Raw genomic sequence first — 14,831 nt, 5'->3', positions numbered from 1 at the left:
TGTGGTCCATAAAAGGCAAAGACTACACATATATAACGCGCGATATCAATACGAACATATATTATAGGGTTTGTAACTTTAGTGGTAAATAGAGAGATACGTGATTCTAAAGATACAATTGTTTCTTTACGCTGGGCTGAAAATGCATTGCTATGCACAAAAAAGCCCTCGTCCAGAGATGCAGGATTTAACACTACAAACAGCAAATGAAAACCAGGATGCTATCCATATTCATAACGTAGGCAGCGAAAATAAGGAAATACGTACTGTGAAAAGCCAAAGGAGTATTAGGACGGGGTCCCCTTCCAGCAATATCAGGGTTGATTATCACTGCAGCCCTTCCATCCATCTCCATCCGAAGATGTGCTAATAGGCATGGCGTTTGAAGCGATTAAGACATAAGAATATTTTACGCCAAATACAGGCACCAAAATGTTTTCTGATTTGAATTCGTACCACTTTTATGTGCTGTTATAGCGATAGTACGAATAAGTGATCGTGCGAAGGACTACTCGTTAATGGATCACAATAATTTGCTCGTTAGGCGTTGAAACGTGACAGCAATAAAGGTGTGGTAAAATTGTGGTACATGGTTCTTCTCATCAAGGCTATTTTCTTCTAATGATATTACTATTTATTGATACTATTCACTGAAAATATAGCAAGCTGAAGAAGACTGTAGACAGCTGAGTTGTCGGTGCCAGACTGTAGTGTCTCTATGTGTAAACGTGTCAACAGGACTAGTAGTCACCATTTTGCATGGCAAGAATCAATGAAGTTGATCCAGTGAATGTCTAAAGTTGTTGTTTATGGCACTTAAATGCAATGCACCAAATTAATTGTAGAGCAAAGAACATTTTACACAAACTACCCAACGCAAACGCATGTCATTTCATTAAAAGCAACATTGGCAGCACACCAGCTCTTAATTGAACATCGTGCTGCTGTTCTCGTTCAGGTCAAGGTCAAGGTGTCAGGTCAAGTCTGCACAGGACATATGTGTGGTGCACCTTTTTGCAAATGGATTGCATCTTGTGTAGGGATGTGATAAAAGCACAGGATTCTTTAACAAAGAAATCAAGTGCGTCCATCCTCATTCGTGATCATGTAGCTTATCGTCGCATGCTTATGTTTGTGTTATTGCTCCTGATTGCAGTTTCTCGATCTTTGAGCCTCATTGTCATCTGCTTTCAAAAAAAGTCTGTCAGACTGGCGATTGGCTTTCTCTATTTTTGACTATTCGGTGGTTGCTGTTTTACTTACATTTGCACCAACAATAACATCTTGCTTCTGTATTGCCGTATTTTTTCACTTGAATGCTTGTTCATAAAATATGCATTTTGCATGCAGTAAATCGCGATGCTGGGTTGAGCTAACTGGTACTGGTTCATAGCTGCGCATGAGCTAGCTCGTACTGGTTCATAAAGATGCAGGACATACGAAATAACAAGATGGGTACTGTACTGAATGGGTACTGTAACAGGAACAGTACCTTTACTGTTCTTTTGCGCTATATGCCCTCGGTCTGTTTGTGCCAAAAAGTTTCCCAGTTACGAAGCACGTCATGTAAGCTTTGGGTGTTTTTATAACTTGATACTTGTGCCATTATTCGGGTCACTTCATTGCGTTCGTACTTTTATTCCGTACTCAACTGTTCATCTTCATATTTATACACTGCATTTTTAATACAAAATGATACGCAGCGCTACGTTCAGCGCTGACACATGAAGCAAACCCACACATTTTGGGAGTATTCTCAGCTAGCTCTCAGCTTGCAAGTAGGTGGACAAGATGTCTCCATTGCACATATCATACGTGTACCCCCTGGGGTCCACAGTGGAGATTATTTTTGGTGTTTTATTTGAATGTTTACTTGACATCTGCAAAACTCCTTTCTTTAGATTGAGGATTAAAACCATAAACTTTAAAAGGTACGCACCCGTTTCATATATTGTAGGAAGAGGTGTACGCCTCATCACTGGTCTTGGGCCTCCTAAGCTTCGCCGAAATTGATAAAGCGGGTCTTTTCGTGGTGTGGAAACTGAGCAAAGTAATTGGAAATTCAGTGGTATAATTACGCAAGAAAGCACCTCCAAAGCACTGTAATGAAGACGTGAAAGTCGGAAAAAGCAATAAAGGAAGTTTGAAACAGATATTTTCAAAGCGCGGTGCGTTACTCCCAGTGACCATCATTCGTGCCCAGTATATAAAACCATTTCACCACAGCTCACTGTAAAATGTAGTGGTGGATTGTGCTGGGAACTCGACAACAGAGATCGAAGGTCAAACCGCCTAATTTTTATGAAGTCTTAGCTCTGTTGGAGTTCCACCAAATTCATTTTGGTTGAATGTGTTATTCATTGAAGGCAAAGCACTTTTCACAACTGCTGTACTGACGATGTTTCCTCAGGAGCTAGAAGACACCGTCCTTTCACCTGAAGACCAGGTGAAGACGTCGATACTTGACTTCTTTATTACAAGCGGGTAAGCACCACCCAGAAGTGAGATGATGCTTCTCGGCTTTAGAAAGCCGCGTTTTTTCTACTAGATAGCGCGTCAGTGTGGAATAAAAATTAAAAGTAAACGGTAATATTGTGGCGCAGATTTGTTACTGAAATCAAAGACTGTTTTCTGCGGCTTCACAACAACGAAAATAGAACAGACGCTCATAGGACACGCACAAGTTTCAGGTGGATCCTCACTACATTCATTGAGGAAGCCCTACGAGTGTGTAGGATGGTAGACTATGGAATGTCTGAGGAAGACAAAGTATCACACACTGTAAAAAAGTTGCCTAGTATGTTTATTATTTACCAACCATGAAATACGCTCCGGATTCAGCCGCCAATGTCACTCGGCGCTCTCGCATTGTTCAGCAATTAAAGATGAGGTGCGTCATGCCGAAGTTTGGCAGGCTAGTCAATGCGACGACACTTGCAAGCAAAGGGAGCAGCAAGGTGCTTGATCTTGCATTGGCGAAGCGGTAAATACTTTGAAACTTTGAAATTCTTTTTATTTCAGCGTTCGAAATACTAAGAGCCTTGGTGAAGAACACAACCTGCACGTGCAAGCGGCACACTCAAGCACTTATCACACCCACCTTCGAGCAGAGTTTGAGTCAAACGTTGCGTGGTTCTACTCACGTCAAGCGCCTATTCACATTGAGGGTTTTGATCTCAAGCCTCAACAACAGGCATGCCTGTATATTAGAGGATCTGGCTATGACACTCACGAACACAAAGGAGTCCTGTTATCTCTCAGACCGTGTTAAGCCGAGCTGCGAAAGCGACCGCACCGAACCCATTACCATCATGTGGCTTACTCACAAGTTCCAGTTGGTGGCAAAGCCAAATTATAAACTTAACAATAAATATTCTCAGCAACAGCCATGGCCTAGTATTTGTTGCAAAAATATATTGGGAGCCATAAAGCACTCATGTACCCAAATGTTGTACCACATGGCGTATAGCTCGGTATCTTCTTGAATGCCACCCATCCCGAACGTCGCCATCAGAAACCACTACATCCAACAACCTGCATATGGCCGACTTGTTTCCATGGAATCGTTTTTCGTATCACACTGGGCGCAGTGACTCACGAGCAACTAGCGGAATCAGACATCGCCATCTCCCCACCCCATCTTTTGCCATCCACTCGTCTTCGTGATTCTTTTCGCCTGCGCTAAGCTAGCGTCCGTGGCCACTTGACGGCCTTTGTAAAATATCTGCATATTATGATGCTAAAAACAAAATAAACATGTTGATGAGCTGAATACCTACGACGGCAATAGGTAATACTGGTGTGACTCTTTGTGATGAACGTAACTTTAACAAACTGTGTAGAAGACAAAGTTATGTTTTTTAGAGTGGCATTATTTATTTTCGGGAAAGGACAACGAATATCTACATCCCCTTGACGTTTTGCTGTGGGTGTTTTTCGGGCTGTGGACGTTTTTCTGTCAAAAATCCTGGTGATTCCTCGTAAATTCCTCGACGTGATTGTTGGCACCGCTGTTCTTCAGAAATGAAGTGTTGTATTCTACTATCGATGTGGTGAAATATTTCTAATGAAGTAGTTACACCATGACTTTCTGAATACAGCACACACACACAATGCGAAGACAGAAAGAAACTCAGTGGGGTGAGGTGATGCCCCGACTTGGTGCCTGACATCAGTTTGCGTCTTTTGCGCAGCTTTTAAGGTACGTCGTTACTTGATAGACGCAAATATGTAAAAAGTGAGTTTTAGGGAATCGACATTTTCGCAGTTTTTACCTATTCAAGAATAATTAGAAATCCAATGCATGAAAATATTTTGAGCCGATCGAAAGTTATGATCATTTTCTAGCCCATCCTTGGATGTACTCGAAACGGGAACTGAAGTTTTCCGATTTTACAATGCCTGTATTATTTTCATTAGTGTTTTTGATAAACATTTGAAGTAATGCTGTGTTTTCTTGGTAAACTCTAAACCCTGTGGGACATGACGTTGTCGATTTGTTTTAAAATGTCTACTACACGTATACAGAACTCTTTGCTCGGCTGCCTGTGCATTTTGATGCAAAACACTCCACCTCTGGACTTAGTTGTGTCCTCTTCGAAAGTTACAGCACTCCACAATATATGGCGAAGAATAAGACAAAAAAGTAGCATATGCAAGGTATAAAATATTCTATCAAGCCTGAACCTGCTGTGGGCACGTGAGTGTGTGTCAGGTAGGAATGTAACACGCGCTCGAAAAAAATTATGTGCATCAGCCTAATAAAAAGAAGATTTTAACCATTTAATGTATGTGCAAAGCAAATATCCTGGTGTATTCCAAAAATATAGACCCTTTTTACATTCTGAACAATTGATTCAAATCGTGAAACCCATTTTTCTCAATATCTGAGTTTTTGCACCCCATTTTTGCGCGAACAGTGACAGCTCTCTTTTAGTGAAGATTTTCCTATGACAATTTTTTAATATTCGTTTATATGTAGAACTGTGCATTCAAGCAGAATTATTTAAAACGATCCGTTACAATTTATACGCTGCCCACCTGTTTGAAAAACGAGATGCATAGGATAAAGTTCTCACTACATACATGCCAAATTACATTTGAATCACACTAATCATATTGCAGTTATGATTCTTGGCTCAACACGCATAATCTGGCATATGTTATTTTCATAAGCTCCACTATTTTCATTTTTATACCTTTTATTCTTGTGAACCCTACTTTTATTCATGCCCTAAACGAAAAAACCACAATGAATACTTTTGGCAAAAACTTTAAAATTTTTTATATGGTGGTGATCAACCTTAATGATACTTGTGTTGACTTGCCAGTTTGGCCTCTCAGCATAAACACTGCTAAGAATAACATGTGCCTTGTTTTGTGCCAATTTTTCTTCTATGCTAATTTGGTTTGCAAGAAGTTAACAAGGACACTCGAGCGAGCGCAACAAAGTAGATAGATAGATAGATAGATAGATAGATAGATAGATAGATAGATAGATAGATAGATAGATAGATAGACAGACAGGCAGACAGACAGACAGACAGACAGACAGACAGACAGACAGACAGACAGACAGACAGGCTATAGGTGGCATTGATGTAAACGCTAATCGAAACGTGTTCAATTTCACGACATTAAAATGTGAAGTAGCGGCTTTTGACAAGAACAAATACAAAAATGTAGACACTGACATGAAACTAATTATAATTAACCAGCAGCATAAAGTGGGAATTACATTACAAATATAAAACCAAGTCCGCACGTACCCGGTCTGGCAGTTGTTGAAAGCACGTACGTTGACCTTTGGTTGAATGGCGAGGAAAGAAAAGCTACGCCAAGCGCCAATAAAATATTTGCAGGAGGAATATGCATAACGATTGATTACCTGCAAAATAGGCCCGCTTACAATGTTATTGACGAGATCTTGTATTTCTGTATAACAAATGGCATCAAAATGCTCTCAGTGATCGTTTCTTTTTTTGCACCGTGCGTTATCAAAGTTATATTTTAGAGTATATTGTAACAGTATTGCGCAAATACTTTATTCCAATTTTTTCATTAGTGTGGGATCTAAAATACCATAGTTCCTTCATGACAAGAAGTGACATTTAGTGTGATGGCAATTTTATGGACACTCTCTGCTGCGTTTTGCCACCACTGTCGTCGTCGCCGTCACTCACGGTATATGCACACGTATCCATATACATTAAAATGCAAGAGAGAAAAAATACCTACAAAAAGACTCGGCGCGTGGAATCAAGCTTTCGTCCTCTCAATCTTGAGTGCGTGGCGTTCAAGGAAACCTCTGGCGTTTTTTTTTATACTCGCCGATTTCAATGAAACTTTAAACATGTGCTCTAATTCGTACCGTGGCAATATGTGCCAAATCGTATAATCGTTAGTTGTTTAGTTTTTCAGAAAACAAATTTTTTAATTGGTAGCTGATTGTCGATTGGTACTTGTAAACGCAACACCCCAAGTGTATATGTTGTAAGGGACTGCTCTTTTTTAAAAACCACGCCTTTTCGAACAGACGGATGAATCGTGCGCCAATGGTAGTATATGAGTCTTCTGCACGCGCACTTTCTTCTACAAGGCGACGACAACACGACAACACTTCAGCTTTTTCAGCTGCATACAGCGTGTTAATCGCCATTGAAGTTTTATTTTGCAATATTCAGCAATGATGAAATCAATTTTGGGCACGTTAGATGCTTCACGCGCTGGCAGGCCGGAATCGAAAACCGACGCTTTTGCGCTGAGATAGCAGCTGCAATTGACGTTGAGCTTTTCACTCAGTAAGTTGAGACGAGCTAGCACAGCTCGATTTCGTGTCGGATGACATCGCCAACTTGCTTTTAGTGCTATGTGTACACCTTGGCCAGCCGTAACCGGGTGTAGCGCATCTCGCGACGTCATTCACAATGGATTCTCGTGACGTCTTCCGATACCCACCATAGATAACAGAGGGCTTCCTGTTCCAGTTTCTGTTTTGACTCGCTGTCGATTGCTTATTTAAAATTTTTGACGAGTGCCTGCGCAAAAAGAACCACCATAGCTTTTGCAGGACTATCAACACAATGTGGAAACAGCAGCATCTCACTATGGTCTTAATTGCCTCGCAGTTCCCCTTTAACCACTGAACATACGAGGAACACGTCCTTCACCGTTCAAACGGCAAGCTATTTATATCAACCACTTACCACTGCTGACGGGCATCTCGGGGAGAATGATTCTGTTTTAAGCACGGTCAGCAAAATGGCGCAACGAGGGAGCATCGCCACATTACTTGGTGGCGCATGCTCTAAACGCCCACGCGCACTTTGCCCAATTAAGTTGAGGGGAGCGACGCTTCCTCGCACGTCTTTATCTTCGATGGGGAAGAGGAGAGTATTGTACGTCTTGGCTGGCCTCGGGCTCTACCAGGAGTGATTATGTTGTAGCTGCTGGGCGCACAAATGTCACTGCAATAATTTCAGCCTTCGTTTGCGAAAAGCACGCGCTTTTCAAACACAGCAAAGCAACAACTGAGATGCTTATTCGCGTTCATCTGTACCTGTGAGTACGTTTTATGCGTTATTTGTGCGTGAGACACGTGGGGCACGTTTTGATCTGCTTTCCAGTCTGCAGTGACCTTCCAAATCGTTGCTATTATATTCATTGCTTCCCCTTTTGGCAAAGCTGTGATTTTTTGTACCATAAGGTCAGTGCTCTTAGAAACCTAACCTTGCGCTGTATTATTACACCTTGGTGAAGCATCAAAATACTATAACTTAATTTTTATAATCAAATGCTCCATCACTTCGCAACGTGAGGTGCTCTTTGCACCACAATAGTTACGGTGTAAACAAATGTGTTTCCCTCTCAAAAAGATAATACTCGAAATCATTTAGCTGTTGCCGCCCCATGTATTCTACAGCCCACAACGGGATTTTCCTTGAAGCAAAGCGAGACACATGGAGAAGATTCATCTATCAAGTCATGCTAAGAAAGTAGAAGCAAATTTAAGTTATATTTAAGTATTGCTTAATAGTGGGCCCTTGCACTGCTGCATAAGTACGAGCAGTCGAATAAATGGGATTACATTTTGACGTGAAGTTCTGTTCATTTCAGGCATCATGAATGCGCAAGATGGCTAAATTCAGTTGTACTAAAACACACACAGCTATATTATTTAGATAAGTATGACTACATGATGTGGGTGGAGCAATGCGGCGTCTTTGAGTAGCTAAACTTCTTCAGGCACGTTTTTGTCTACATGATGGCGCCAATGTATGTCAGCGCATAATGTCTGCATCAGAAAAAAGAAATTAGAGCAATGAGCCAAAACACCTGAGAAAGCTATCAGATTGCTCTTCATATGTGACAAGGACCATGCGCTTCTGTCTATTTAGACCTAATTAGCGCACAACTAAAAGTGGACCTAAGAATCCCACTTAAAATTGACGCTGTAGTTTCTGTTGATATATATATATATATATATATATGTATATATATATATATATATATATATATATATATATATATATATATATATATGGAAAAGAAGTGTATGTCTGTATACCTAAGGGCTCGTTTTTTCGCGTTTTGCCACAATAATAAAAAGATCTAACAGACAATAATGCCAGGGAGTGTATAGGGGAACTTACTTGAATCTATGTAATTTCTATTGAAGAAAGAAAAGTGGGTGAAAAAATAACTTGCCACGAGCAGGAAAAATATATAATATATCGCCGAATACACAATGGGTTATCATAATTTCAATTTGGCTAACCCACTAAAACTCCTCGAAATATGAAGTCACATATTGTACACCCATTCCACCTCGAGCTTCTGTCTATTACTTCAGCCACTGTGCAGTGGAGAACACAGTATCTATCTCACCTACATTACAGAACAGCACTCAGTGCTGTATGAAATGGTGAAAATGATAGACTGAAGTTTTAATAGAAATAGGCAACACTTGGTGCCTTTTCAAGCGATGATGTTACGTCAGTCCCCTTTGTATTACTTCATTCAAAATAAAAAATGAAGTACAAATGTCAACTAGTTGTTAGAAAGAGGTTACTCATATTATTCATTCATCCATCCTTCTTTTTTCCCACACATAACAGCGACCTTCTTCTGATGTCAACACATGCAATTCTAGGTGTACCATAGAGCAGTAACCTTGTAGAGTTGCAGCGAGCCTATCCACGCCCAATGCGTGATTCGACACTGCCGTATAGGCACCAAGCAATACACCAGGACATAGGAACACGAATAAAACATAGTGCCCCTAATATGTACATAAATGGAAAATTAGAGTCAATTTCCAATCTTTATAATAAGGATTCAATCACTGGCTGCTAGATTGGTCTGCAGGTGGCAGCTTCATCGGTCTATTATTTCGGCCATGTTGCAGTGTGCCACCGTACGGGGCTGCTGTTTCTACATCATCATTTTGCACACTATAGCTGTCGAAAATGTTTCAGCTTTCAACGTATTGCCTCATTATGTTTCGCAGTGCTTCACATAATGCACACAGGAATAGATAAGCTGTGATTCATATCAAAGCATAGAACATAGCTGAGAGTCACAAAGCTCCTTTGTCAAGCGCCTTGCGAACGTGCGGATTGAGCTTTTCGACTACGGCTGGCTAAGGCAATCCCTTACGTAGAACGGTTGTTGCTCATTCAGGTACAATAATGCGCTTGTGAGTGTTATGCTGTAATCTACCCACTAATATTAGATGGCTACGCAGTGTATATGCAATATGTGACAAAAATCATTGCATTCCATGAGAGATCACAATAGCTTCGCCAGACAGAGCTGCCCATTATAATTGGCCTAGGCTTTAGGAAAGTAATTCTGCCGATAAACAAATCTAGTCTGGAATAGTCATCTTCAATTCACCTTCTTGATAATCACCTTCGCAGTGAAGGAAAGGTGTGTTCGCATTGACTGAAAATATTTTAAACCAGCCCTACCAAGATTTTCGTTTTTTTTTCCTGCCAGGCCAACACAGTAACAAGTGGTGTTGTCAATGTACCAGTGTAGAAAATAGTACAGAGACTCATCCACCATGTCCGCGACTTCATTAGTAGCAAAAAAGTACGGAGAGTTAGAAACAGATCGAACATGTAAGAATTGAGGGAACATCTCCCGTGCATTTATCGCCACCGGTTAAGGTAATATGCTATCGTTGATATAATACGCGCTGTGACCAGCCACGCCTAAAAAGCTGAAAGCTGAATTTAATAGTAGTACATGGTAGGACATTAGCATTTGAATTATTCTATACTTTTTCATCAGTTACATTGATGTAAATTATGAGCAGTTTTCCTCCACCCTCATGACTAGAAAACAAGTTTCCCATCGCGCACAGAATCAATGATACTAAGACCCTAAACTAGGCTTGCTAGCTGCAACACATGTTAATAGGTTACAAGTGGTCAGCAGGGGCACTCTAAAGAAATATTTGCTTTTCGTATCCCTCTAAAAAAGCTAACACTCCAAAAAACAACAAAATACAGTTTTCTGTTCACGTCGACCATATTGTCCCCATGATGTACTGTCGCCAATGCTAAAACCACAAATACAACATCCTCTGATGATTAAGTAATTCAATCGCAAAACAAATACAGGAACTGTGTTGTACGTGTGTTTAAGGGCCACCGGCGTCCACACCTCGAAGTTTCGTTGATTCGCCGCGATGTGCTGTTTCCTTTGTGCTTCGAGGTCAATCACAGTGTTCAATTATCAAGTCATCTGCTGGCCTAATATTTCAGTACTTATGTGTTTATTAAGAGAGAAAAGAAGATAAAAGTTAGGCCCGCAACTGTCTGCATCATAGTGTGACACCCCAACAGTAGCTCTCGACGGTTGGGGGTAAACAGGGATTAAAAGGATAGCAATCAAAGGTATAAAGATTGAGAGAGGGGGAAGGAGAGAGCGTGGCGCAGGGACAGCGACACGCAGAAGTGAAGAGAAGATAGGAAAGGAGGGCACGGTTGCAGGAATCCGAGGACGGAGCAACACTCAGCGAGAGCTCTAGTCGGCATCAGGAGATGGCATAGGACGAGCCATTCACTCAAAGCTGTGCTGTCGTCGCAAATCACAGGTTCACAAGCGGTTGGCACGAAATTTAGAGAGCGATTCCGAACTTTTAAACTGATTACTGAGAGCGTTAGGTTGGGCTGGTGAAGATAAAATTTTGACACAGCATAAAACGAAGATAGGATAAGGGAAATCGATGAGCGCTCGCGGCCAATGCCAAAAAGGTGATTGATGCTGAAAAATGCGTATATTTGTGGAGCGGAAATGACCAAATTGTACCAAAAAAATATGAGCAAATGTTCCGCATAAGTATAGCGAGGTTAGCAAGCCTCCTTTCGTACTTTTTTTTCGTTATTGAAAAATTGTTTGCTTGTTGATCATTTTGAGACTCTCTGCTGCTTTTAGATAATTGTTTCACAGCGTTTGAAAGTTTGTTCGAATATACATAGAATATTCCTCTGTTGCATCATTTTTCGACCAAAATGTTTCAAAAAACAGCCTGCTGGCGGTACAACAGTCTTCAGCTGCAATATAGGACGGTTCTAAATATTTCTTCTAATAGTGGATAGCAAAATATAAAAGGGTGAAATCTCAGCTCCAGTTACTTTTTTCGGTTTTCTTAGAACACATGTATGGTGCCTTTATAAATAATAAATCGTTTGAAACTTATTTTTTTACTACTGCTAATAATACACCCTAATATCTGCAGTGAGCCGCCCCAGTTGAGAAAAAAATCTGGAAGGAAATAGCAGAATGACGTATGCTTAGCAACATTCCATAGTCTTTAGTTGACGCAACCTAATGGCGAAAAGCGATGATTGAAGCATGATGAACAATGACACTGCGATTTTCATTTATTTCTATGCACCAACTTCATGATGTATGCTATAAAAGAATCCTAAGATGGAGATTGTTCTCGCCATACTCCTACAGAGACCAGTTTTTACTCCCAGGGCGTCATTTATTATGTCGAGTTCCATTCTATATACGTCATAGGGCGTGTATATCAAACCTAATAGATTAAACACTCAAAGAGCATGGTAAAAATTTATTCCGTCCTTGAAATGAAGCATGACAGATGTGACGCACTTTGACGCACGTCTCTGGCTTTCATTTAAAATCACTATATTCACTATGTAAGGCTAGATTGCATTATTTAAATTTTGTAACTTTACGCGTGTTAGATGAATAAAAAAGCTTGGTGAATATCGACAGTGTGCATGTAGAGCAGCGATGTGGCAGGCACCTTTGTTCGAAAGATTTTTGCAGAGTGCACAAGCGTTACTTCTAAATGAACTGTTACTTTTATAGATCCTTCAACTACGACCGTGCGTTTGTGCTGAAGGCGCATTTAATATGTACAGTTTTGATATGTTATAGGGAGCAGCACATCAACCTTAAATATTAAGCTTTCTAAGGGCATAGTAAGAAAGTGCCAACACTATGCCCATGTGAGCATGGTATTAAAAGGTCTTTTTTGTGTCATGGAATCAAAACTACTTGCGCCAAAGTGGAGTTTGTAGTGGTTCTTTTTTGATCCCAACTCTAAGCAACATTTCTTTATCACACCATGATTGTGTGTAGTCAGGCAAGCTTAACAATTATGTTATTTTAAGGCTTGCCGTTTTGTTTATAATTACTTCTTTTGGCCGATTGTAACAGTGCAGATTTCCATGCAATTTTCTGTGACTTTATTACTGTTTTTAGGGACTACGTGCAGCAACTTGTTCTGATGGATAATTTTTGCCTCTAATAACCACTTGGAATTTCTAGATTTCAAGCTTTAAATTGAACTCTCTCGTGTATGCTAGATATATGAACCGAATAGTGGCAAGCCGTTCATTTCTTTGTGCTCGGCCCACTCGAAACTGGCCCGGCAGTCAAGTCAAGTTTATTTAGAGCACATAGTTGGAGGTTCTTATGAGAAAAGATGTCGCACGCACCTTGGGAGAGCCCTAAGACCAGTACAAAAAAGAAGACATTTTACAGTATTGATGAAATAACTGTACATGCATAGGCCAAAGTTAAAGCTTTTTTTTTCCTTTCGTGAACAACATAAACACGCGGACGGTACATGGGTTACATATATCTTGTGTTCACAATTTTCATTGAGAAGGACAAAAATGGAAAAAAAAACATAACAAAATTCGGCAGATCCCACGTACCTGGTAATCGACGTGCTGCAAAGCATGCGGACGGAATGCGACCGTGTTGCATTTTTTTTAGTTTAAACGACGCGTTGAAATGACGCTAAATATATGTCCAAATGCTGCATGTACAGACATATGCTGAAGAGTTGCAAATGTTTCTATAACCAGTTGCTTGCGCTTACACAACGATTCCAACTAGAACATGTGTATTAGCAACACCAGAAGCTGACATGAAGCGCTGATGCTCACAAGAACCTGAACACTGCTACATTATTGAGCTTCAGCGTATGGCCGATAAGCCCAATTAACGTTACCCGGCGTGACGCCTTTATCAAAGAAGTACACGTATAATGTTGAGAAAATTCGGTAGGCAGCACTGCAACCACTAATGATCTTTCATGAAGATTAGCGTCTGTTTGAGAAGTATTTCCGAGACCTGGCGTAGCTCTGTGGCAAGATACTTCATTGCCGCACAGAATGCTTGGGTTCGATTGCAGCTGAGACCCTGAAATTTGTTTGCGTTCGTCGGGTCGTCACTACCGATGTCGGGTGTTTCTTAACGCTCGCACGTTACGATTGCCCATGTGTGATCTCCTCGTTCCTAGGTCGATGCTAATTGTCAATTACCTGTTGCACATAGCCGCATACCAGTGGCACATACCCAGCCGCAGCTATGTGCCACTGTCCGGCGCGAAGTGTACGACGACGTACGCGACGGGATTGTGACACTATTCATGCCTTGACTAGCGCTTGATATTCGTCAAACTATCTTACCCACCCTATCTCGTTATTGCAATGTGACGGCCTATAGCATGATTATCATTAATAACACAAGGTTAATCTCTTGCAGGTGCCAGTGTCATAATGTCAATGTTTTCGGTTGTACTCTACATACTTGTTGTCTTGAAAAAAATGAGCAGCAAGACATCACAACCATGATATAGTCAGCCCCATTCCGGCATCTGCTAACAAATGCTACTTTTAAATTTCAAACATTTACTTTCAATTATGTTACCGAAATCGCAATGTTGGCACAATGATGCACTCCCCACTATATACAAGCATGAAAACTTCTCAGGCTTTAGTTGCCACACGCAAGCCCATCCTATAACCTTTGTTATCTTTGTCTCCACTTGCCCTTATATGAACGCCTATATATATATATATATATATATATATATATATATATATATATATATATATATATATATATATATATAAAGGCATTCATTAGCTCCGTAAGGAAGAGAATGAGGTGCGTATACATCCTACTCTTCACTAGACGCACGTTAGGCCAGGGATGCAGATCCTCTCCATTCCTTCATGGACCTTCTTGACAGCTAGCTTTCTGACTTCGCTACAAAGAACTATATACCCAACTTGCCCAGACTGCGGAAAAGATAGCCCATTAAATTAAACTATTTGCTGATGTCCTGTGTCGCAGGACTATTGTCAAGAAGCCTAGTAGACCGCTGTTATCAACGACCCCAAATATGACGTCCTGCTCCTGGCTTAGAGCTTTTCTGTTTTTGAATACAATGCGAACACATATCACATCGTATTTGATTGCGCCATTAATGAAGTCAAATTTTACAATGTCAAAAATTTTGTATGTAACTGGCAGATGGTTCCAATTACTTT

At 40.6% G+C, this 14,831-nt stretch overlaps 1 protein-coding gene across 7 annotated transcripts in view; it reads right to left on the bottom strand.

The window, feature by feature from the left end:
* Positions 1-14,831, bottom strand: part of LOC119165865 (uncharacterized) — a 54,394-nt gene that overhangs the window by 23,272 nt on the left and 16,291 nt on the right. For 5 of the 7 annotated variants that reach the window (XM_075870590.1, XM_075870585.1, XM_075870586.1 and 2 more), the window contains 3 exons: positions 5,769-5,887; positions 1,940-2,041; positions 268-366 (listed from right to left, as the gene is read on the bottom strand). In XM_075870590.1, the coding sequence (XP_075726705.1) occupies positions 268-366; positions 1,940-2,041; positions 5,769-5,874 (307 nt within the window). In that variant the 5' untranslated portion in view covers positions 5,875-5,887. Of the gene's footprint in view, positions 1-267; positions 367-1,939; positions 2,042-5,768; positions 5,888-8,651; positions 8,926-14,831 lie in introns of those variants that run through there. The other 2 variants (XM_075870589.1, XM_075870591.1) reach the window with 2 other exon arrangements.

This window comes from Rhipicephalus microplus, chromosome 8 (genome assembly GCF_043290135.1).
Source record: "Rhipicephalus microplus isolate Deutch F79 chromosome 8, USDA_Rmic, whole genome shotgun sequence".
In the NCBI taxonomy this organism is placed as follows: domain Eukaryota; kingdom Metazoa; phylum Arthropoda; class Arachnida; order Ixodida; family Ixodidae; genus Rhipicephalus; species Rhipicephalus microplus.
The sequence above is the reverse complement of the archived record's forward strand: the minus strand, read 5'-3'. Positions and strand labels throughout refer to the sequence as shown.